The sequence below is a fragment of the Podarcis gaigeae genome, assembly GCF_964106915.1.
Source record: "Podarcis gaigeae genome assembly, chromosome: 3".
Taxonomy (NCBI): Eukaryota; Metazoa; Chordata; class Lepidosauria; order Squamata; family Lacertidae; genus Podarcis; species Podarcis gaigeae.
In genome coordinates, this window is record NC_139680.1 from 13,733,373 (window position 1) to 13,755,498 (window position 22,126).

The 22,126-nt window shown below is 44.0% G+C and overlaps 2 protein-coding genes across 3 annotated transcripts in view; both read left to right on the forward strand.

Annotated features, from left to right (window-relative positions):
* Positions 1-22,126, forward strand: part of PLCB4 (phospholipase C beta 4) — a 665,275-nt gene that overhangs the window by 405,263 nt on the left and 237,886 nt on the right. The window lies entirely within an intron of this gene.
* LOC310840625 (uncharacterized protein) lies at positions 1,554-21,762 on the forward strand. 2 transcript variants are annotated; one of them, XM_083730876.1, is made up of 3 exons: positions 1,554-2,115; positions 17,244-17,360; positions 19,302-19,496. In XM_083730876.1, the coding sequence occupies exons 1-3, from the start codon at positions 1,752-1,754 to the stop codon at positions 19,439-19,441; spliced, it is 621 nt and encodes a 206-aa protein (XP_083587002.1). In that variant the 5' UTR covers positions 1,554-1,751; the 3' UTR covers positions 19,442-19,496. The 2 variants fall into 2 exon arrangements, with proteins under 2 accessions (XP_083587002.1, XP_083587003.1); XM_083730877.1 differs by lacking the exon at positions 19,302-19,496 and adding an exon at positions 19,522-21,762 and having other exon boundaries at positions 1,563-2,115.

A 22,126-nucleotide genomic window follows, 5' to 3' on the forward strand; every position in this document is an offset into this window, starting at 1 on the left:
GTGTGGCAAGTCAGAAGCGGGCTTGAATCTGCAAAGCTTGTGCCACGATGCATTTATTGGTCGTTGCCTTTATATTTATGGCATGTCGGTGGTGCTGTGGTCTAAATCACTGAGCCTCTTGGGCTTGACACTCAGAAGGTGGCAGTTCAAATCCCCGCAACAGGGTGAGTTCCCGTTGCTCTGTCCCCGCTCCTGCCAACCTAGCAGTTCAAAAGCACGCCAGTGCAAGTAGATAAATAGGTATCACTGCAGCGGGAAGATAAATGGCATTTCCATGTGCTCTGGTTTCTGTCACTGTGTCCCGTTGTGCCAGAAACAGTTTAGTCATGCTGTCCACATGACCCGGAAAGCTGTCTTTGGACAAACCCCAGCTCCCTCAGCCTGAAAGCAAGATGAGTGCTGCAAGCCCATAGTCACCTTTGACTGGATTTAACCATCCAGGGGTCCTTTAACATTTTAACTTTTACCTTTATTTAGCATATTTAATTACATATACAGTATGTCATTTTGCTCATTTTCATAACAGACAGCAGTGGCCAATAGATGGTGCTGTTGTTGTATTTAAATGTTTCAGCAAGAGATACGATCTTTTGTGTATTCAAAAAAAGAAATTTGGCTTTAGAAACATTTGCTCTATATATTTTGCAGGAATAACAGTAAACAGTGCTTTTTTCTTTAAAAAAAATGTTTAGGGGTACTCTCATTTTCCTACTCATATTGAAAGACTCCCCTCAATGAGGCCAAACTTAGATTCACAAAATGTTTAGGGGTATGCATATCCCTGTGTCCCCCCCCAGAAAAAAAAGCATTAACAGTAAGTGTCAATCAGTAAGAACATTTAAAAAACACTTTGTTTTTCTTGGTTATGATTGCATATATTGTTGGAATCCATCTGTTTTGAGAGTGTACATTTGGGGGTAAAGTCAAACCATTGGAGAGTTACAGGATGTGCTCTCCCCCCCCCCCCGGGGGGGGTACTCAAAGGTTTGGGAGCCAAAACATTCAACTCACAAGGCACTTGAGATCCAAGGTACGACTGTATTACAAGAGAAAAAGGGAAATGTCTCTCTAGACTTCCTGAATTAGCTGACTGGAAAGAGCTTCTGAAAGAATACCTTTCCAAATTGAGAGGCACCGTATTTTTTAGCAGAATACACACACACACACACACGTCAAAATACACAGTTCAGGTCTATTTATATATTTAGATTTATTTATAACAGTATATATTGCCTTCTTGTAAAGTATCAGAGCAGTGTCCTTTTTAATGAAGTGCATTTTTCCAAATCAGAAAGTGACATGTTTTTGAGAAAGGCATTTGTAAAGAAGAAAGAAAGAAAGAAAGAAAGAGAGAGAGAGAGAGAGAGAGAGAGAGAGAGAGAGAGAAGGAAAGAAAGAAAGAAAAACTTTCCCAGTAATAAAGACAGATCATTGTTTCCCTTGTGGAAACAATTCCTGGACTTCAGCCAAGCAAGTCATAAATACAGATCGCAGTGTAGCAATGTCAGAAACGGCAAACCCTTCTGGCACTCTCTGCAGCAAGTGTGGTTTTGAAATGCTGTTTTGCAGCTATAGCTAGAAGGATGATTCACCCTCCCAGCAGGGCTGTGACTTGCTTTTGCATGTTTCAAGAGGCCAGCTAGCTTTATAATGACCTAATTGCATACAGTGTACCTCCCAGAAGGTTTCTCTGCAAACTTCTGAGCAAAGCAGCAGAGGTGTATATAAAAGAGGAAAGTCCTTTCGAGACGATGGCGACCGGCTCCCACCAGCTGTTCCTCATGGCTGCAGATTTAACACTGGCTTCCGCCCTCTCCTTTGTCCTTTATGTGCTTGGCTGCCTTTTCCTTGCGAGCCTCTCCAGCTTGGTGATCTTCCACTTCTCCTTTGGGCTGCTGAAGAGAGCAAAGAGAAAAGCAAAGAGGAAAATCAGCCTGAAATGGAGATCAATCCTGAGCCTGGTTTCTCAGAGCACCATCGGAGGGATGCTTGTGAAGAAATTAGACCGAGCAGGTTATGGGTTGCTGGAGGTCCACCGTTCCTCAGAGGGAGAAAGGACATCTGTGCTGAAGAAGGAAAGCTCCTCAAACACCAGGATGACACAACTCCCAGTGGGTAAGGAAAAGAACCAGGCAGCGATGCAGACCCTCATTGAGAGCCCGCTCTCTCGGGAAGGTATTTCCTAAAGTAGCTTGGGTTGTTTATAATCTCAGGGCCTACTCAATCCTGTTGATTTTATAGGATTGCTTCGGGTTGAAGACAACAGCTTCATTGGGCCTAGCTCTCCAGAATCCTCTCTTATTCTTCTCTCTGCCTTGGGCCTTCTTTCTGCTCCATACATAATCTATCATTATGTCCTCGTTGGTGTGCAGATTGAGACAGAGAATGCTATTGTGCATGAAAGCTGTATCCCATGCCATATTCTATTATGTGTGAAAAGATGTAACCTAAGGCAAGGTCCATTATTATTATTATTATTATTATTAGTTGAATTTATATACCTCCTTATACTCGGGGGACTCAGGGCGGTTCACAGAATAAAATCAATATATAAAACCACAAAATACATAATAAAAATAGAAACAACAACCCAATAAAGGTAAAGGTAAAGGGACCCCTGACCATTAGGTCCAGTTGTGGGCAACTCTGGGGTTGCGGCGCTCATCTTGCTTTATTGGCCGAGGGAGCCGACGTACAGCTTCCGGGTCATGTGGCCAGCATGACTAAGCCACTTCTGGCGAACCAGAGCAGCGCACGGTAACGGCGTTTACCTTCCCGCCAGAGCGGTACCTATTTATCTACTTGCACTTTGACGTGCTTTTGAACTGCTAGGTTGGCAGGAGCAGGGACCGAGCAACGGTAGCCCACCCTGTTGTGGGGATTCGAACCACTGACCTTCTAATCGGCAAGTCCTAGGCTCTGTGATTTAACCCACAGCGCCACCCACGTCCCAAACGACCCAATAGTCCCCCCCAAAAAACCCCTATATTTTAAAAGGGCATAGGATAGATTAACCAAAGGCCTGTTTAAAAAGGAACATTTTTGCCTGGCACTTAAAAGTGTACAATGAAGGCACCAGGAGAACTTCCCTGGGGAGAGCATTCCACAGATGGGGAGCCACTGCAGAGGAGGTGTTGCCACCCTCTGGACCTCTCGAGGAGGCACATGAAGGAGGGCCTCAGAAGATGATCTCAGGGTCTAGGTAGGTTCATATGGAAAGAGAATCATAGAATCATAGAATCATAGAGTTGGAAGAGACCACAAGGGCCATCGAGTCCAACCCCCTGCCAAGCAGGAAACACCATCAGAGCACTCCTGACATATGGTTGTCAAGCCTCTGCTTAAAGACCTCCAAAGAAGGAGACTCCACCACACTCCTTGGCAGCAAATTCCACTGTCGAACAGCTCTTACCGTCAGGAGGTTCTTCCTAATGTTTAGGTGGAATCTTCTTTCTTGTAGTTTGGATCCATTGCTCCGTGTCCGCTTCTCTGGAGCAGCAGAAAACAACCTTTCTCCCTCCTCTATGTGACATCCTTTTATATATTTGAACATGGCTATCATATCACCCCTTAACCTCCTCTTCTCCAGGCTAAACATGCCCAGCTCCCTTAGCCGTTCCTCATAAGGCATCGTTTCCAGGCCTTTGATCATTTTGGTTGCCCTCCTCTGGACACGTTCCAGTTTGTCAGTGTCCTTCTTGAACTGTGGTGCCCAGAACTGGACACAGTACTCCAGGTGAGATCTGGAGGCAGTCTTTGAAGTATTGTGGTCCTGAGCTCTGCATGAAAGTACATGGTGTCGCCACTTGGCCAAAGCTAAGCCGGTCTGGGTTTGGTCAGTCCCTCGATTGGAGGGGAGGCCACTTGAGAACCCAAATCTAGTTCCATAGTGGAATCCCTTGAGTTCCGTAATGAAACCCTTTGAGCTCCCTAACAGAATGACCAGAGTTCCATGATGGGAGAAAGGTGGGATATTCATGAAATTCAAAGATACATTTCTACAAGTTGATCTGAATGTCTTCTCTGTCTTACCGCAGAATCCCCTGTGCCAAAGCACCACAAACAGATGCCGTTGAGCCTTGCCTTCTCAATCTACCAGGAACCAGATCCTGCAACCTCTCAATAAGCAAAGCTGAACTAGTTTTCAGGCTAGGAGATGTAGCCCACCCTCAGCCTGCAAGTGTAAATTAGACTGTACCACCAACTCTGTATGGGAAGGAGTCCAAAGAAAGAGGAGGAGACAGGCAAAGAAGACCTTAAACCTGCTCCAGGTGAACTGTCCCCTCCTACCTCCAGGCCATCTTCCACTAACTGCCCTGTAGAAAAAGGTGTCGATAATTCTAGGGAGGCAGGGAAAGCTAACACCAGGTACCTACACCTCTCCATTTGGACTGTCCTGACCTCATCATAGGGCCATTTAGCACCACCTGCCCTGAGAGAAGTATTCCAGGAGAAACATAAAGCAAAGAAGGCATCTCTCAAGCCCGAGAGAGAGAGAGAGAGAGAGAGAGAGACTGATGTGTTTGAGTCTAGCTATCAATGTTTGCCTTCCGCTGGAGTGATGTCATGATGTCTAACTATTACTTTAAAGTAATGATCGAGGTTTCGGAAATTTAAATTAAAAAAATAATGAATGTACTGCTCTTTAATTGCATTATTGTGTACCACCTGAGAACATTAAGTAGTGAAGCATGGTTTTCAAATTGAACAAATAAATAACTAAAGATGGGGGGATTGCATGCAAAGAAAACCCCAGAAGCTGCCCCAGTTGGATTGGCAGGGCTACCACAATTAACTGCTCTGTGGGAAAGATCCCAGGGAAAAGAGTGTCAGGGGCTGGTCCGAGGAGGAATGGTTGGGACCGCCCCCCCTCTTCCTGCACATTCCCCAAAAGAGGAGGACAGTATAGATTTAGAACAGTGGTTTGCAGAAGGTCATAGTTCAGAGGCTGCAGAGAGGAGAAGCTGGGAATTATTGAGGGAGCAGCAGGAACAAGAAGCACCAAGAGAGAGAGAGGTAACAGACTCAGTGTCCCTTGAAAGCATTCCTGACCCCTCACTCCCAGAACCAGACGTGTCTTGAGAGTAGTAGAACAGAAAGCTCAGAGCTAGAAAGCACAGATCAACCAGCACAGGGGTGATGTAGAATAGAAGGGACTGAAGGGGTGGGACTTTACTTGGAGCAATGCCATTATCTAAGAGAGACCACATTCCTTCATCTCTTTCTGTATATTGAAGAAACTACAGTTGTACCTTGCAAGTCGAACAGAATCTCTTCCAGAAGTCCATTCGACTTCCAAAACATTCAGAAACCAAAGTGCGGCTTCTGATTGGCTGCAGGAAGCTGGATGTTCGACTTCCAAAAAAAAAGTTTAAAAACCGGAATACTCACTTCCAGGTTTTGACCGCTTGGGAGCCGATAGGTACGAGTACCAAGGTGTTTGACAACCAAGGTACAACTGTACTGGGTAAGAACTCTTCTGGTTTTTCTGCTTCTTGGCAACCCCCGGGAGAGAGATAGAATCCCCTGAAGCCTTGACAAAGAGGTTGGTACAGGAGGATGACATCAGGTGCTCCTATCTTCCAACTGGATTGTCCTTCCACCTTCTCACAGGGCCACCTGCCACCAGCTGCCATATGGGAAGGATCCTGATGACCAGTTAGATTCGGATACTGCCTAGCATGATTTTATGAATGTATTTTAAAGTTACTTGTAAGCCTCTTTAAAGGAATTTGCACCCTGAAAGGTGGGATTTGATATGATATGATATGATATGATATATGATATATTGTTGGTGCTGACCTTTAAAGCCCTAAACGGCCTCGAGTCCAGTATACCTGAAGGAGCGTCTCCACCTCCATCGTTCTGCCGGACACTGAGGTCCAGCGCCGAGGGCCTTTGGGCGGTTCCCTCGCTGCGAGAAGCCAAGTTAAAGGGAACCAGGCAGAGGGGCTTCTCGGTAGTGGCACCCGCCCTTTGGAACGCCCTCCCACTAGATGTCAAAGAGAAAAATAACTACCAAACTTTTAGAAGACATCTGAAGGCAGCCCTGTTTAGGGACGCTTTTAATGTTTAATAGGTTATTGTATTTTAGTGTTTTGTTGGAAGCCACCCAGAGTGGCTGGGGAAACCCAGCCAGATTGGCGGAGTATAAATAATATATTATTATTATTATTATTATTATTATTATTATTATTATTATTAGATATGATAGACAAACAAAATAACATGGGAGCATCTTGCTCCAGTGTCGGTTGCCAGGTTAATTTACAATTCGGTGATTTTGGTTCATTTGCAGGCTTCCTTCCAGGTGCCATGATCAGCGCATGATGCCTAATGTGTGTGAGCTGGGGAAACATTAAGACAGCGGCCTTTATGTGCTTGTGAAATGCTGAGATCTAGACAGGACAATGTAGGTGCCATCTGATAACATCGGCACAAACGTTTGAGCAGTTGAGAAACCCATGGCATCCATGGCAGCTCTGGGATTCATAAGACCAATTTAGATCATCATTGCAAAAGCAGACAAAGCTGAGTTTTTAGAACCTTTGAAAAACTGGTTGTATGTATCCACCTTTAATCTTCAACTGCTTTGAGTCCCTATTTGTCAGCTGGAGAAGAGAACAGAAATCTGTTTACTCCATGTATTTGCTGCATGACTTCTTTCCTCCTGTTCATGTCAACGTTCCCATATCCTGGTCCTGTTGTCATTTTAATCTCGCCTTGGCTCCTGGTTGTAGGAAATTAAAAGGCTTGGATTTTCTGAATGAGTTCTAATATTTTTTTTTTTTTAAAAAAGAGATTAGAACAGAATGGTTTCCAGGAGTGTTCTATGATGGATTACAGTAGGAACTGGGTCAGGACCTGCTGAGGATCAGGAAATGTAAGACAGGATCACAGACCATTTGCTGACTTCGACACAAATGTTCAGTGAGTTTGAGGAAATGAGATCAGAATCACAAACGGCACACAGCATGCTCACTTCGTAGATTAGCGCATCACACGAAAATAGTTTTTCTTACTTATGTAAAATGAGGAAAAACATAAATACCCAAACAATTCCCAGGGAAGCTGAGAAGATGAAACTGCATATTTATAGTAGGATTAATTTTTGCATTTCAAAACGTGGTGTTTCACCATACAGATCCTCACCAAATTTAGCATTGTTTGGGTATGAACAGCACAGTGATTTTAGTGGTGGTGATGGCAAGGGATCGTTCTGGGTTTCCAGAAAATTGGGAATTTTTATTCCGGCTGATTTTCACCTTGTATCGTGCTTCTGGACTGCAGAATCAAAACTTGTGAGAGGCTTGTTTTTAATCTTTCCAAAAGATTTAATCTTTCCCTCTTTTTCAAAGCAGGGACGCAAGATTACTGGTTACAGGGGAGGGAGAAGAAACCTGGAAATGCCCTCTTATGAACTGCAGCGATCAAGCAATTTGTATCTGCCAGTCGTAGGACCAAGGGGGCTGCTTCATACTGTATTTACTTGAATCTAATGCTCACCTTTTTTTGTCCGAATTACGTTGCAAAAATTAAGGTATGCATTAGATTCGTTGGCACATTTATATTTGCCGGCAAATACTTTTGGGGTTTCAAGGTTCTGAAAATTGAGGTGCACATTAGATTTGATGGTGCATTGGACCTGAGTAAATGCGGTATTTGTTCATCTAGCCTAATACTGTCTGCCCCAACCCTCCTCCAGCCTGGTGCCTAGCAGATGTTTTAAATTATAACTCCCACCATCCCTGACCATTGCCCGTGCTGCATCCAAAGCATCTGAAGGGCACCAGCTTGCAGAAGGTTGGTGTAACTGAAAAGCAGCAGTTCTCCACGTCTCAGGCAGCAATAGAGTCTCAGGCACCTCTGTGGTGTAAGGTGCCCATTCTGGGAGCCCGACAGTAGGTGGCGCTAGAGCTAATGGGGACAAAATTAGAATTTGTTGGCTCTGCCTGCTTCCTGCTGAATTCTACAAGGGCTCACAGTGAGACTAAGGAGGAGGAAGCTGACAGGCTGGGCCACCATAGGATTGGTTGTCCACAAAGAGGCAGGTGGAAGCTGGCTGAGGACAGTGCCTCCTTCACCCAAATGGGCCAGCTATCTTCTTCTTCTTCTTCTTCTTCTTCTTCTTCTTCTTCTTCTTCTTCTTCTTCTTCTTCTTCTTCTTCTTCTTCTTCTTTAATGGGAGAAGCCAGTAATTGAACCTAGAACCTTATGCGTGCCAAGAAGATGATCCGCCCGTGAGCTACAGTTCACCCCATACTGCATATTTCTGACCAGGAGAGCTTGTTTGAACGGAAAAAAATGTTTTAGAAGAGTTGTTATATCTTCCAAGGTGTTCGTTTTCCTCTTCAAATGGTTGGAGACTATAGCTTTTGCAGAGAGTTGCAGGCAGTATTGTAATGCGATACACTTTCTTTGTCCTTGTTGGCCATGACCTCTGTTCAAACTAGTTTTGCAAGTTTCCCCGGAGTGTGTCAAAATCTCGCCCCCAGGAATGTGGCCGGTGCTGTTTGCAACAGAAGTGTCTACAGTTTGCTGCGACCTCAAGCAGAATCCCCACCGCCACTCTGCATCCTGTAAGCTCCCGCTGTTAGGAGAGGGTTAGATTTCTCTTGCTAAAGGTCTGAACTGAACACTCGCAGAGAGCTGTTGAAAGTACTCCAAGGGCCACAGGCTGTCCACCAGTGAGAGCCAGTGTGGTGTAGTGGCTAAGAGTGGTAGTCTCGTAATCTGGTGAACCAGTTTCGCGTCTCCGCTCCTCCACATGCAGCTGCTGGGTGATCTTGGGCTAGTCACACTTCTCTGAAGTCTCTCAGCCCCACTCACCTCACAGAGTGTTTATTGTGGGGGAGGAAGGGAAAGGAGAATGTTAGCCGCTTTGAGACTCCTTCAGGTAGTGATAAAGCGGGATATCAAATCCAAACTCTTCTTCTTCTTCTTCCACCTGTACTATTTGGAAATAATTGTCAGGATACAGCTGGTGAAACAAGGGTTCACCACCCACCTATAATTTCAGGCCAGATTTCCTGATGCAAATCAGACCAAGTTCAATAGCACACACCGTCTTTTCGCACCAATTCTGTGTCCGGTTGTCTTTTCAACATTCAACTTTTGAATGCCTCTTTAGCATGTCTGAGAGATGAGCTCTTTTCTGTAATCCTCCACCTCCTCCCCCTACTTCCCCCCCTCCTTTGCTCTTTTCTGTTTGAGCATTTTCACCATGATGCTTGCACCAGCGGCATGAAAATGTATTTCCTATGCATTGACCCAGTTGCATAGCAAATCAAAGCCTTAATTTACGGGGCGGGAAGAGAGAAAGTGTTCTGACTGATACTCTCTAATCATTTGGTTTTTTGACATTCAGGGTCAGGGGACTAGAGTTTGCTTGCAAAAGACTGACTGAATATATTTGACGTCAGGTAATAAAATCCTGATTTCTGCCAGCAACTCGTTGAAAAGTTTTGATGAAAGAAAGACTTTGGAAGTAGTCACACACAAAACTGTCACACACAAATGTCGTGTTAGTCTTCAAAGTGTGACAAATCTCTTAATGTTTGCAGTAACTGACTAACATGGGTACCCTTCTAGCGTGGGTGGCACTGTGGTCTAAACCACTGAGCCTCTTGGGCTTGCTGATCAAAAGGCCGGTGGTTTGAATCCCTATTATGGGGTGAGCGCCCGTCGCTCTGTCCCAGCTCCTGCCAACCTAGCAGTTTGAAAGCACGCCGGTGCAAGTAGATAAATAGGTACCACTGCGGTGGGAAGGTGAACGGCGCTTCTGTGTGCTCTTGTTTCTGTCACAGTGTTCCATTGCACCAGAAGCGGTTTTGGCATGCTGGCCACATGACCCGGAAAGCTGTCTGTGAACAAGTGCTGGCTCCCTCAGCCTGAAAGCGAGATGAGCATCACAACCCCATAGTTGCCTTTGACTAGACTTAACCACCCAGGGATCCTTTACCTTTTTACCTTGCCTTCTAGCATATAATGCCTTATTCCAAGTCAGAAAAGCCACAGAGTCAATGGGCCCTTTACCACTTTCTAATTTTGATGTATTTTGGAACTGGTTCCTGCACCAACATTTGCATGGACCAATAAATCTAATTTGGGGTAGTTCTGCTGTTAAATTACATTGGATGATTCACATCAAGATATATATCTATATATATTTTTAAATGAACACTTCAGGGGCCAGAGGGTTATTTTCACCTGCCAGCCAGGAGCTGGTTTCGATGAAGCAATGAAACGAGATACAATCCGGAGATTTTGTTGACAACTCCACAATACATTAACAGCTCCTCTATACAGTCTTCTCAGCTTCACAAGGAAATTAGCATTTTCAGTCTATTAAGTATTTTTTTTGGCTACCTCCCAAGTCTATTATAGATCTGTGAAAGGTAAACTGCAGTTTCCATGATTCTTTTATTTTGGGTAGGTCTTTAATGGTCCTATGGCTAGGTCGGGATGGCATGGGGATGAGGGACCAACTCCCTTCTCTTGCGGGGGCCCAATTAGTGCCATTGCCTTCCGTTAAGAGTTTGGGTGTAATCCTTGACGCCTCCCTTTCCATGGAGGCGCAGGTTACAGCAACAGCCAAGGCGACATTTTTCCACCTTCGCCGCATCAAGCAGTTGGTCCCTTACCTTTCCCGCCCTGACTTGGCCACAGTGATCCATGCGACGGTCATCTCCAGGCTTGACTACTGTAATTCGCTCTACGCGGGGCTGCCCTTGAAGCTGTCCCAGAAACTCCAGCGGGTACAGAATGCTGCAGCGAGGCTCCTCACGGGGTCTCTGCCATGGGAGCATATTCACCCAGTGCTTTTCAAGCTGCACTGGCTCCCGGTGGAGTACAGGGTCAGATTTAAGGTGCTGCTTTTGACCTTTAAAGCCCTCCACGGCCTAGGACCCTCGTACCTCCGGGACCGCCTCTCCTGGTATGCCCCACGGAGAGCCTCAAGGTCCATAAATAACAACACCCTAGTGGTCCCTTGCCCTAAGGAAGTTAGATTGGCTTCGACCAGAGCCAGGGCCTTTTCAACTCTGGCTCTGGCCTGGTGGAACGCTCTGCCTCATGAGACCAGGGCCCTGCAGGATCTGATTTCTTTCCGCAGGGCCTGTAAGACAGAGTTGTTCCGCCTGACCTTTGGCTTGGAGCCAGTTTGATTCCCTCCCTCCCTCCCCTCTCTCTCTCTCTCTCTCTCTCTCTCTCTCTCTCTCTCTTTTCCCCTTCTTTTCCTTCTCCTCCTGCGATGAGGCTACATTTTAATATTTTAATGTTCCATTATTTTAATTGTTGTGTTTTATCTTTGTTTTTAAGTTTGTAATCATTCATCTTGTTTTTGTTATTGCTTGTAAGCCGCTCTGAGCCCGGCCTTGGCTGGGGAGGGCGGGGTATAAATAAAAAATTATTATTATTATTATTATTATTATTATTATTATTATTATTATTATAATGCATCATGTGAATGCAGCCAGTGATGTAAGTGAAATAGGACAGTGTTCTCGAAGCTACCAGCATGAGTTTGACCAAACTGCAGGAGGCAGTGGAAGGCAGGAGTGCCTGGCATGCTCTGGTCTATGGGGTCATGAAGAGTCGGACACGACTAAATGACTAAACAACAACAACATGTAGGGATTCCGGAACTGATCCAAGATGGGACATGGCTCCTGCCATTTTCATAGTTGGGTCAATGCATCTTCTCTTGCCACAGCAGCACCAAATGACAAACAGGCACAAGAATCCTGCCCTCTGCTGACTCGGGCAACCCTATCAAGGCAACTCTTAAAAATGGAAAGCGTAATGCTGGTGGTCAACAAAAGAGGTTTAAAGACTGTATCAAGGCAAATCTAAAAAAAAATGTAGCATAAACACTGGCAACTGGGAAACACTGGCCTGCAAGCACTCCAGTTGGAGACTAGCCTTGACCAAAGGTGTCATGGGTTTTGAAGGCACTCGAACTCAGGACACAAGGGAGAAACGTGCTAAGAGGAAGACACACTTGGCAAATCCACACTGTGATCAACTCCAGCCTGGAAACCAATGTCCCCACTGTGGAAGGACGTTTGGATCCAGAATTGGCCTCCACAGTCGCTTACGGACTCATTGTTAAAACCGTATTTATGGAAGACAGTCTTACTCAGCTACGAGTGATTGCCAAAGAAGAAGAAGCTCACTTCCCCTCTTCTATGCGCATTTGGTAGTATCAGAAGGGAAGCGTACTCTTATATTTGTAAATAGCCATTTCCAGGACTGGACTCGGGGGTCAGCATCATTTGGTACCTGCTGAGGCTGGTGCCCTAGTAGAAGGTACCCACTGCCAATCCCTGGAGTCTCCTGCCCCTGATGCTCCCCTTCTTTTCTGTGGCTGCCTGTTCACTTGTCCCATGAATACAGAACCTTGTGCCCACCAGATGCTATGGGACTCCTACTCCCATCATCCCTGGCCATTGGCCACGCTGGGATTTGTAGTCCAACAAAATCTTCAGGATGCTACATTGGCTTTCCCTGACCTACCTTCTCTGAGTGAGGAAGCAGGAAAAAGAGAAGTCCTTTTCACACCCCTTGCCTCTCTGTCTCTTACTCTAGGAGGTGGTCCAGAGTGGCCACAGCTGCAGAGGCCAATGAACACATGATGGCAACAGAAAAGAAGAGGAAGAGAATGCATTCCTTACGGGTTGGGGTTCTTCCCAAAACCTAGAACTGCTCTGCTTCTTCTACATGCCATTATCCCTCTTGCTCACTCTTCTAGTCCTAAATACCTAGAGTGCTGTTTTTTTGCTCCAGTTCCTCTGAAGTCACCCATTCTGGAAAAAGTCACCTCTCAGTCTCAAGTATTCCTACTTCATGATAGCTTATTTCAGGGATGGGGAACCTGATGCCTCCAACTCCCATCAGCCCTAGCAAGCACAGCCAATGATGGGACTTGTAGTCAAGGAATACCTTGAGGTCCATGATTTTCCCCACCCCTGGCGCGCGTCCCTAATTCAGGAGTCGTTCCTCCAGCCACCACTCACTCAATCCTTGTGTATCTGAAGAAGTGTGCATGCACACGAAAGCTCATACCAAGAACTGACTTAGTTGGTCTTTAAGGTGCTACTGGAAGGAATTTTTTTTGTTTTGTCAATCCTTCTGAATGAGACTAAACAAGACTGTCTGGACTTTAAGATCAGTTTCTAATGCCCTGCTCTTTGATCTGTTGATACCAGTTGGCAGCTTGACAGATACCAAGAGACAGGATTTTTTTCTGGGGTGGCTCTGAATTTCCTCCCATCACTGTTGTTTTTTTTGCAAAAGAAACCTTAAGGCCTTATTTTTTTTGCTGAATCCGCCTTTTGTAAATTGCTGTCCCATGTGATAACAGTTATGCTGCTCATTTTTAAGGGGAATATAACGCAGGTTTAATTTGATGGTTTTATATTGCATGTTGTTGTTCTTTGGGGCATTTTGCTTGCGAGGGCAGCAGTTTAGAAATCTTTTATGAAATAAAGTCTCGTTGCCATCCTGCCTGGAAGCCAGATATGAAAGAGACCAAGTTGCAAAAGCATCCCTTCCAACAGGTGTGGGAGAGCTATTCTCTATATCTAAAATCTGGGATGCAGCTTTTGTCACACCTAACACGTCAGCCTAACAGAAGCTGGGGGGGGGGGCATAGCAACCGAGATGTGATTGCTTTGTCTCCGTACACTTAAGACAATTACAAACGCTGCTCAGATAGTGTGGATTTTTTAATTGCAGCCTGATGCTCCAACCCGGCTTTTAATTATAAACCTCTGCCCTAGAACCGGTTATTAATTGCAGTGCTCAATCTAAGAAGATGTGAAGTTGCTGCACTAGTATTGTTGCCTCCTCAAAAGCACAGGCGCTCCCAGCAACTTTTTAGAAACCCAAACTTCTATAGCAGAGATGGGGAACATGTGGCTCTCATATCTTGTCAGTCTCCAAGCGCTCCTCAGGCCCAGCCAGTGTGTTGGCAAGCAGAGATGATGGGAATTACAGCTCAGCGACATCTAGAGAACCACATTTTACCATCCCCTGCCCTAGTGAAACAGAAGCATTTATTGAAGGCAGCCATCTTGACACTGCATTCATATGTCTCAGAATAGGCGGTGAAGTGGTTTTTAAGTGCTTCATTTCAGAAAAGGTTTGCTTGTGTGAAGTCCGGGCTACCGCTTTAGAAGTTCACGGGAGACCCTGAAAACTGTTTTATTCTAAAGTTATGCAGGTATTTCTTATTAGGAAGAACTCAAGGGGTGGGGGGAGTCCCAGGTCAGTCTCCCATTCATGTACCAACCAGAACCAAACCAGCTCAGCTTCAGCAAGGTTCCCACATTGTGTGTTGCCAGACCATCCTTAGGCTCATGGATTCGCAACTGATACGAGGTTTCCGTGGCCCCAGACAGTAAAAAGGAATGCCCTTCTTTCACGACGGTCAGCTCCCGTCTGTTTGGGGACCTGGCATTTTTTTCCCTTTATTTTTCCCCCAAAGTTTTTATTCATTTTATAACACAAATAAAGAACACAAACAGAAAAACAAAGAATACAAACAAATTCTTGTCTTATCCTTATTTTTCTAAACATTGTTAGGGGTCCCACCTATCTGATTTTCACTTTACTTCATCTTTAGAAGCTATTATAAGATTTAAATATTAACATATTTTTTATTCAAATATTCCTTAAACTTCTTCCAATCTTCTTCTACCATCTCTTCTCTCTGGTCTCGGAGTCTCCCGGTCAGTTTGGCAAGTTCCATCATCTTCATCTGTCATTCTTTGATAGTTGTTTCTTCCAATTTTTCACTAGCAATGGGACTTGGCATTTTCAGCACACATTGACTCATCCTTTGGGCCTTTATGCTGAACTTGGAAACTATAAAGGTCTGAACTAGACCCAGTATGTGGGAAGATGCGCGTTCCTATTCTTCATCGCTAGAATGTGTGGACATCCCATGAATCTGAATGTTGGGAGACTCAGAACACATAGAGTGAAACTTGTTCCTGCAAGACTCTACAATTCTATGATTCTGTGATCTAGTAGACTATTTAAAAAAATATTAAAAATGTTTTTCAGCTAACACTTGTTAACCCTGAATGGGGCTTAGGCCATACCGGGTATTTATGGGATGCAGGTGGCGTTGTGGTCGAAACCACTGAGCATCTTGAGCTTGCCAATCAGAAGGTTGGTGGTTTGAATCCACGCAATGGGGTGAGCTCCAGTTGCCCTGTCCCAGCTTCTGCCAACCTAGCAGTTTGAAAGCACACCAGTGCAAGTAGATAAATAGGTACCACTGTAGCATGAAAGTAAACAGCATTTCTGTCACGGTGTCCTGATGCACCAGAAGTGGTTTAGTCATGCTGGCCACATGACCTGGAAAGCTGTCTGTGGACAAACGCGGCTCCCTTTGCCTGAAGCGAGATGAGCGCGGCAACCCCATAGTCACCTTTGACTGGACTTAACTGTCCAGGGGTCCTTCACCTTTACCTTTATGCTTGGCTGGGGCTAGTGGGAGCTGTGTTCAAAACATCTGGAGGGCACCAGGTTGGTGAAGACTGATATAAAATGTCTCACCAGAGGAAGATTTTAGTTCCAGGTACATGAACCCAAAGCACTGATCTCGGAGCTTACTTCCTAAGCTTATTTTTCCCACCGCCACTTGAAAGGCTCAAGACAATTTCTATAGCAGAGGTGTTTAAACTGTTTACCAAACCACCGAAAACATTTTGTACTGTTTGCCGTACACCAAGTTGATAAATGAACACTTATACCTACAACCCCATGAATGCTCACCTGGGAGTAAGCACCAACAAGCACAATGAGACTTACTGTAGTGTAAAAGTGGGTAAATATGAGCTGCAAGTCAGGCCTCTGAGGAAGTAACCAGGTGGATTAAGTTAAACAGGAGGATAATGAACAACCGTTCAAACAGCAAACACATTAAATAAAGGGAAACAAACACAGCCAATTCTATCCAGCCACTGTTCCTCCTTCACGGGCAAATAAGAACCCTCATATTTAAAGTTAAGCATGAAATCTGAGGTCCCAACCAAAGAAGGATGGCAACTTAAGTTGATAGAATATGCACAGCTTGCAGACTTAACATATAGAATAAGAGAACAAGAAGAACATACATTTAGAGAAGATTGGAAAACGTTTCTTGAATATATGGGAAATAATTGTGTACAGCTGAAAACACTGGCAGCATTCAGATAAATTGAATAGTGTAAATAAGTTTTGATGGATGTTATAATAGAAAACTGAATGGTATAGTTTATGTAAGTAAAGGTAAAGGGTAAAAATATGTAAGTAAAGGTAAAGGGACCCCTGACCATTAGGTCCAGTTGTGGCCAACTCTGGGGTTGCGGCGCTCATCTCACTTTATTGGCCGAGGGAGCCGGCGTACAGCTTCCAGGTCATGTGGCCAGCATGACTAAGCAGTTTGTGGCGAACCAGAGCAGCACACGGAAAAGCCATTTACCTTCCTTTATCTACTTGCACTCTGATGTGCTTTCAAACTGCTGGGTTGGCAGGAGCAGGGACCGAGCAACAGGAGCTCACCCCATCGCGGGGATTTGAACCACTGACCTTCTGATCAGCAAGCCCTAGGCTCTGTGGTTTAATCCACAGTGCCACCCGCGTCCCACGTAAAATATGTAGGGCTATGTAAAATGAACCAAGAAAAGTCACTGATGTAAAAATGAGTACAGTGGTACCTCGGGTTAAGAACTTAATTCGTTCTGGAGGCCCGTTCTTAACCTGAAACTGCTCTTAACCTGCGGTACCACTTTAGCTAATGGGGCCTCCCGCTGTCACCGCGCCGCTGCCATGTGATTTCTGTTCTCATCCTGAAGCAAAGTTATTAACCCGAGGTACTATTTCTGGGTTAGCAGGGTCTGTAACCTGAAGCGTATGTAACCTGAAGCATCTGTAACCCGAGGTACCACTGTACTTTAAATTGTAAATCAGAAAATTTAAATAAAAATGTATTTATAAAGTTAAGCATGAAATCCGGCAGCGATTCCATCAGGACTTGGACTTGCCCCCAAACTCAGTAAAATAAGCACAAGGTTCCCAAATGCACCAAGCTGGCTTAGCACCTTTTATAGTAAATGAAGTACCTACATATTACCGTCTAAAGTCCCACCACCAGCAGAGGAACAGTTTGAAGTCTGTACCCAGAAGGGAATGAGTTATGTTATGATATAGTTTAAAAGTTTGCATAATCAATAATATTTTAAATTTGGCAGGAATGCCTGGAGTGCTGAAGAATCCTGTTGTCACGTTCCAGGAAGAGGAGGCAGAGACACGAAATGAATATGAAGGGAGGTCATCTCCTAAGCAAAAGAATGGTATTTTGACACCTGGTAAGAGGAGAATTAAGGTTCAGCCTTACAAAATACAGGGCTCATTTGAGTAGACACCTCCCTTGTTCTCCTAGAATGGCAATGGCAACCACCTGAGAGGTGCCAGAACCAGTAAGTTTCAGTTGGAAAAAAGTTGTGCTTCCAAGTCACTTCTGAGGATACAGAGAGTTGTTAGGAGACTCCCATTTCCCTGTGGAGTTACAATTCTCTCTCTCTCTCTCTCTCTCTCTCTCTCTCTCTCTCTCTCTCTCTCAAATTTATTTACTTGGTTTTTTTCAAATTAAAATTTTACAATCACATATCCAACATAAAAACAAGATTCCAAAGAATCTCCTGGACTTCCCAGCTCCCCTTTGTGGGTCCTATTGTTAGTCCTTTCCTCTTGCATCTTTCATAGTAATCCAAATCTTTTACATCTCCTTTAGGTCCAAAATTCACCATTAAACTACAAGTGACATTCCAACCCCACTAACAATTTTAGCTGTTTAGAATGGTTTGTAAGGAAGATGATAAATTTCCCCCATTCCTTATTAAAATTTTGGTCTTCCAGATTTCTGAGTCTTCCAGTCATTTGTGCCATTTCGGCATAGTCTATCAACTTGATCTGCCATTCTTCTCTGGTCAGGACTTTATATTCTTTCCATCTCTGGGCTAGTAGCAATCGTGTAGCCGTAGTCATATTCATAAATAGTCTTTTCTGCTCCCTTGGGAGTTACAATTCTCAGAGTGGTTTAACGATCAATTGCTCTTCATGGGGAACTCTGGGAACCAATTTGAATAAAATATTGGGGTGGGGCAGGTAAGCCCCACCCTGCATAATCAATCACATGACATGGTGTGCACACACCATTTGAATAGCAATGCCCATTGACTTTGGAGGGGGGCTGGCCCTCTCAAATATTTTCTTGGGGTAGCCAAAGACTCTTCAGCCCCTAGGAGTTGGCTCCCATGACGGGAACTGTAGTCCTACTGTGAGGGGAATTTGCTCTTCCTAATAACTCTCAGCACCTTAACAAACCTCAGCTCTCATAATTTCCTGGGGGACACCATGACTGTTTAAAGTGTTATCATAGTCAGTAAATATCATTATTTTCTTTAAAAAAAAAAGTTTAGGGCTACTCTCAATTTCCTACTCATATGTGCTGTGGGTTAAACCACAGAGCCTAGGACTTGCCGATCAGAAGGTCGGCGGTTCGAATCCCCGTGATGGGGTGAGCTCCCGTTGCTCGGTCCCTGCTCCTGCCAACCTAGCAGTTCAAAAGCATGTCAAAGTGCGGGAAGGTAAACGGCGTTTCCGTGCACTGCTCCGGTTCGCCAGAAGCGGCTTTGTCATGCTGGCCACATGACCCGGAAGCTGTACACCGGCTCCCTCGGCCAAAAAAGCGAGATGAGCGCCGTAACCCCAGAGTCAGTCACAACTGGACCTAATGGTCAGGGGTCCCTTTACCTTTACCTTTATTGAAATACTGCCCCTCAGTGAGGCCAAACTTAGATACACAAAATGTTTAGGGGTGTACGTACCCCTGCGTACCCCCAGAAAAAAGCACTCATAGTGCTTCAAAAGTATGGGGCATATATGGCCAAAATCTTGTAGCCATTTATTGACTCAGGCTTGGTTTGTCTGACATTGTCCAACACTCTCTCCTTCGTGAATTGAGTCTTTCCCCATTTCTCCCTTTCTGCTGAATACTCACCTCTTTGGCCAAGTTATTTTAGCCTACTGTAAACCCATCTGTCTTATGAAACCTTTTGCCAGTTTTCCTTCCCACCATTCCCTACCCCCAGCCGCCCAAAATTGAGCCACGTGTTGAGATGTATGGGGAATATGACATTATTTGCTGTCCAGGACAGTGAGGGAAATGACTGAGGTAACACACAACGCTAACCAGGGCATTACCTTAGCGCAGACATATGTTTTCTTCTTTTTCCTCTCTTTTGCAGCTTTCTTTATTGCCCTCATTTGGCTTCCAGTGAAAACTGTGTGCCCATGTCTGAGGAAGAGAGGTTGCCTGCGGCGAGTGTGTACATTTGTGTGCGGGAAAACTACAAGATTTGCTCTGGGACTGAGTGAAAAGAATTGAAGGGAAGATGACAAAGAGTGCTTGGTCTGGGTACCGCCTTAGAACTGTCCATTTTGAATACTATTATAATTATTTTGCAGCTGTCATCATTGGCCTCCTTTGGACTCCGGTGACCACTGTGTTTTCACGTCTGAAGAACAGAAGTCCCCAGATGGTTATAACCCTCTCGAAATCTCAAGAGTGACGGGTGAAGCTGACTAGGCCTGTAACACAGAGAGACTGGTGGAGTTTGCTCAGCTTATGATGTGCAGATGCAGAATTTGAATGTGTGGAAACCATCCGCTGCTAATAGGGATGAGGAGAAAATTGCCGCAATTTGCATTTTCACCTGCAATTCCTGAAACAAAATGCAGCTCTCCTCTGAAATTCTTTTATATTTATATATATTCATTTTATTAGTTTTCCAAATCATAACAAATTGATCCAAATTATTAAGATTTAATACAACTTTTTTAAAAAAACAACAACATAGTTTTCCCGCTCCTGTTACAATCATATGTCCGTTGCTTCCTGATGTTGCCACTTCATTCTTCTTCTTTAATCACCTTCTCATCCTTCTGTTAATTTTAATCCATTTTCAAAGCTGACCTTTCTTGTTCCCTTGCAATCAGCACCTTTGTTGTTTCGCAAACATATAGATATCCATTTCACACGTGTAGTCCTTCCAGCACTCTGTTCCCAAACCTGAAGTGTAGAGATAATTTATTGCCCCCGTCCTTTGTCCATTCACATTCCACTCCTTTGAAAACATTCCTTCAGTTGTTCAAGGAGTTGCTGGGCTATAAATAACTTCCTGACAAGATGCCTACTCCACCATTTATCTCTGCCATTAAAATTCTGAGGATTATTTTCCTCAGTCTAGTCCGCAGTTAAAAAACAAAGTCATATATATAAACTCCTGCTAGATGTAATTAGCAGTCCTTCGTCTTGCCAAATTCCTCTCTCCTCCACTCCTGGTCCAGTCTGAAGATGATCTGAATTGCGTCCATTTAACCTTGGTCGAAATTTACACTTCTCCAAATGTTGTGATGCTGTCCCACAGTGAAATAAATTGTGTATGAAGATGTGTATGTTGGGGAAAGGTGTACATAAAAATGCAGCTGTGAAAATAAAATATCAAATGCATATAGGGGGGATTGCTTGCCAAAATGCCGATATTAGTCTGAATGCCACACAAAAAGGTGTCTACTGAGAGAAATGTGCTGATGAATTTACACGAGGATATTTTTTCAAGGAAATGCAAACTGGTGAAGAAATGTGACAAACTGAATTTTCGATCAGAAAAACGGCAGACAGAAACTGAAATTGACAAGGTTCATCCCTCCATAATTCCAAAGGGAGAAACAGAGACTAGACTTACAACATAAATGGACCATTTATGTGCTACCATATTTAGTTGAGTTGCTTTTTACGTAGCACACAATTGCTGGGCAACATGAACATTGTAAGCGAATATTAATGTTGTTTCTGCAGTATGCAATTGATTACAGCTTCGTTTCGAACCATGCTTGCAAATACCTCTAGGCTTAATGTGACAATAATTCAAGAGTCAATCTGAATTAGGCAGAAATTAGACTTGTAATGGATTTCACATGGATGAACACCTTGGAAACCTCTTCACCTCTTCAGATATGCAAAAGAAACCTTAATTATTTGGTAGGTTTAAAAATATGAGGTTCAGGGAAAGGATATGTCGACTCCTTTTTTCAGAAAAAAGGAAAAACCCTATACGCTGCAATAAATCACAGGCTTAGCCCAATGACAAAGCTTTATGAATTAGATGTGGATGGAAAGACAATACCCTGATTTCATTAAGAGCCTGTAATGCATTTTCTAAATCTGATTTGTGCAAAGAGATGCCAACAATTTTACCTGTATGGCTATGGCTGAGGTTGGACAGTTTTGCATGCTTAAATTACTTAAATGTGCCCATATAGTTCTGTAACTGTGTTGCAATTTTAATTATTGTCGTGAGCTGCCTCGAGTGTATGACAACATGGTATCTAGATGTTTCAAGGAGAAAGAAGGAGACTACGAGAAGGGAGGCATTTTGTCATGTCAGCACTTAGCTGCTTTTTGTGCTATTCATTATTTAGCAGCCATGCTTTTTGGATGCCTGTCAAACATTGCTTTGCAATCCTGGAAAGAATTTGGTTTCAAACCTCAGCGGATCATTTCAGATGATGAATAAAAGTCTTGGGTTTTATTTTTAGCACTTTGGAAAACATCAAGATTCAGTGGCAGAATAACCTTTCACCAGAGTCCTGGTGGATCAGACTGAAAGGTCCATTTTATTCAGCGTCCCATTCTCTCTCTCTTTTTTAATGATTTTTATTGAAGTTTCAAAACACCAACACCAACCAACAAAAACATCATGTCTTATTACATATATCCTGCTTTATGCTCCATAGCGCCATTGACTTCCGTCCTTCCCTTCCACCAGTTTTCCTATTCCAATCCATAACTCACAGTTTATTTAATTAAAAATTGCACCATGAGATACTTCAATCCTGCCAACATTTTCATATTTGTACAGTTCTCACTTATATAAACCATAAATTTACTCCATTCTTTTTGGTACTTTGTCTCCTCCTGATTCCGAATTCTGGGTGTCAATTTAGCCATTTCAGCGTATTCAACCAGCTTTATCTGAAGTGTCCGACTCTTCATGACCCCATGGACCAG

What these genes read in the sequence shown, in the direction of transcription:
- LOC310840625 (XM_083730876.1), top strand. Translation starts at nt 1,752, where the DNA reads ATGGCGACCGGCTCCCACCAGCTGTTCCTCATGGCTGCAGATTTAACA. An exon ending in GATGACACAACTCCCAGTGG is followed by an intron (nt 2,116 to 17,243) that starts GTAAGGAAAAGA and finishes TAAATTTGGCAG; the next exon opens with GAATGCCTGGAGTGCTGAAG. An exon ending in GAATGGTATTTTGACACCTG is followed by an intron (nt 17,361 to 19,301) that starts GTAAGAGGAGAA and finishes TCTCTTTTGCAG; the next exon opens with CTTTCTTTATTGCCCTCATT.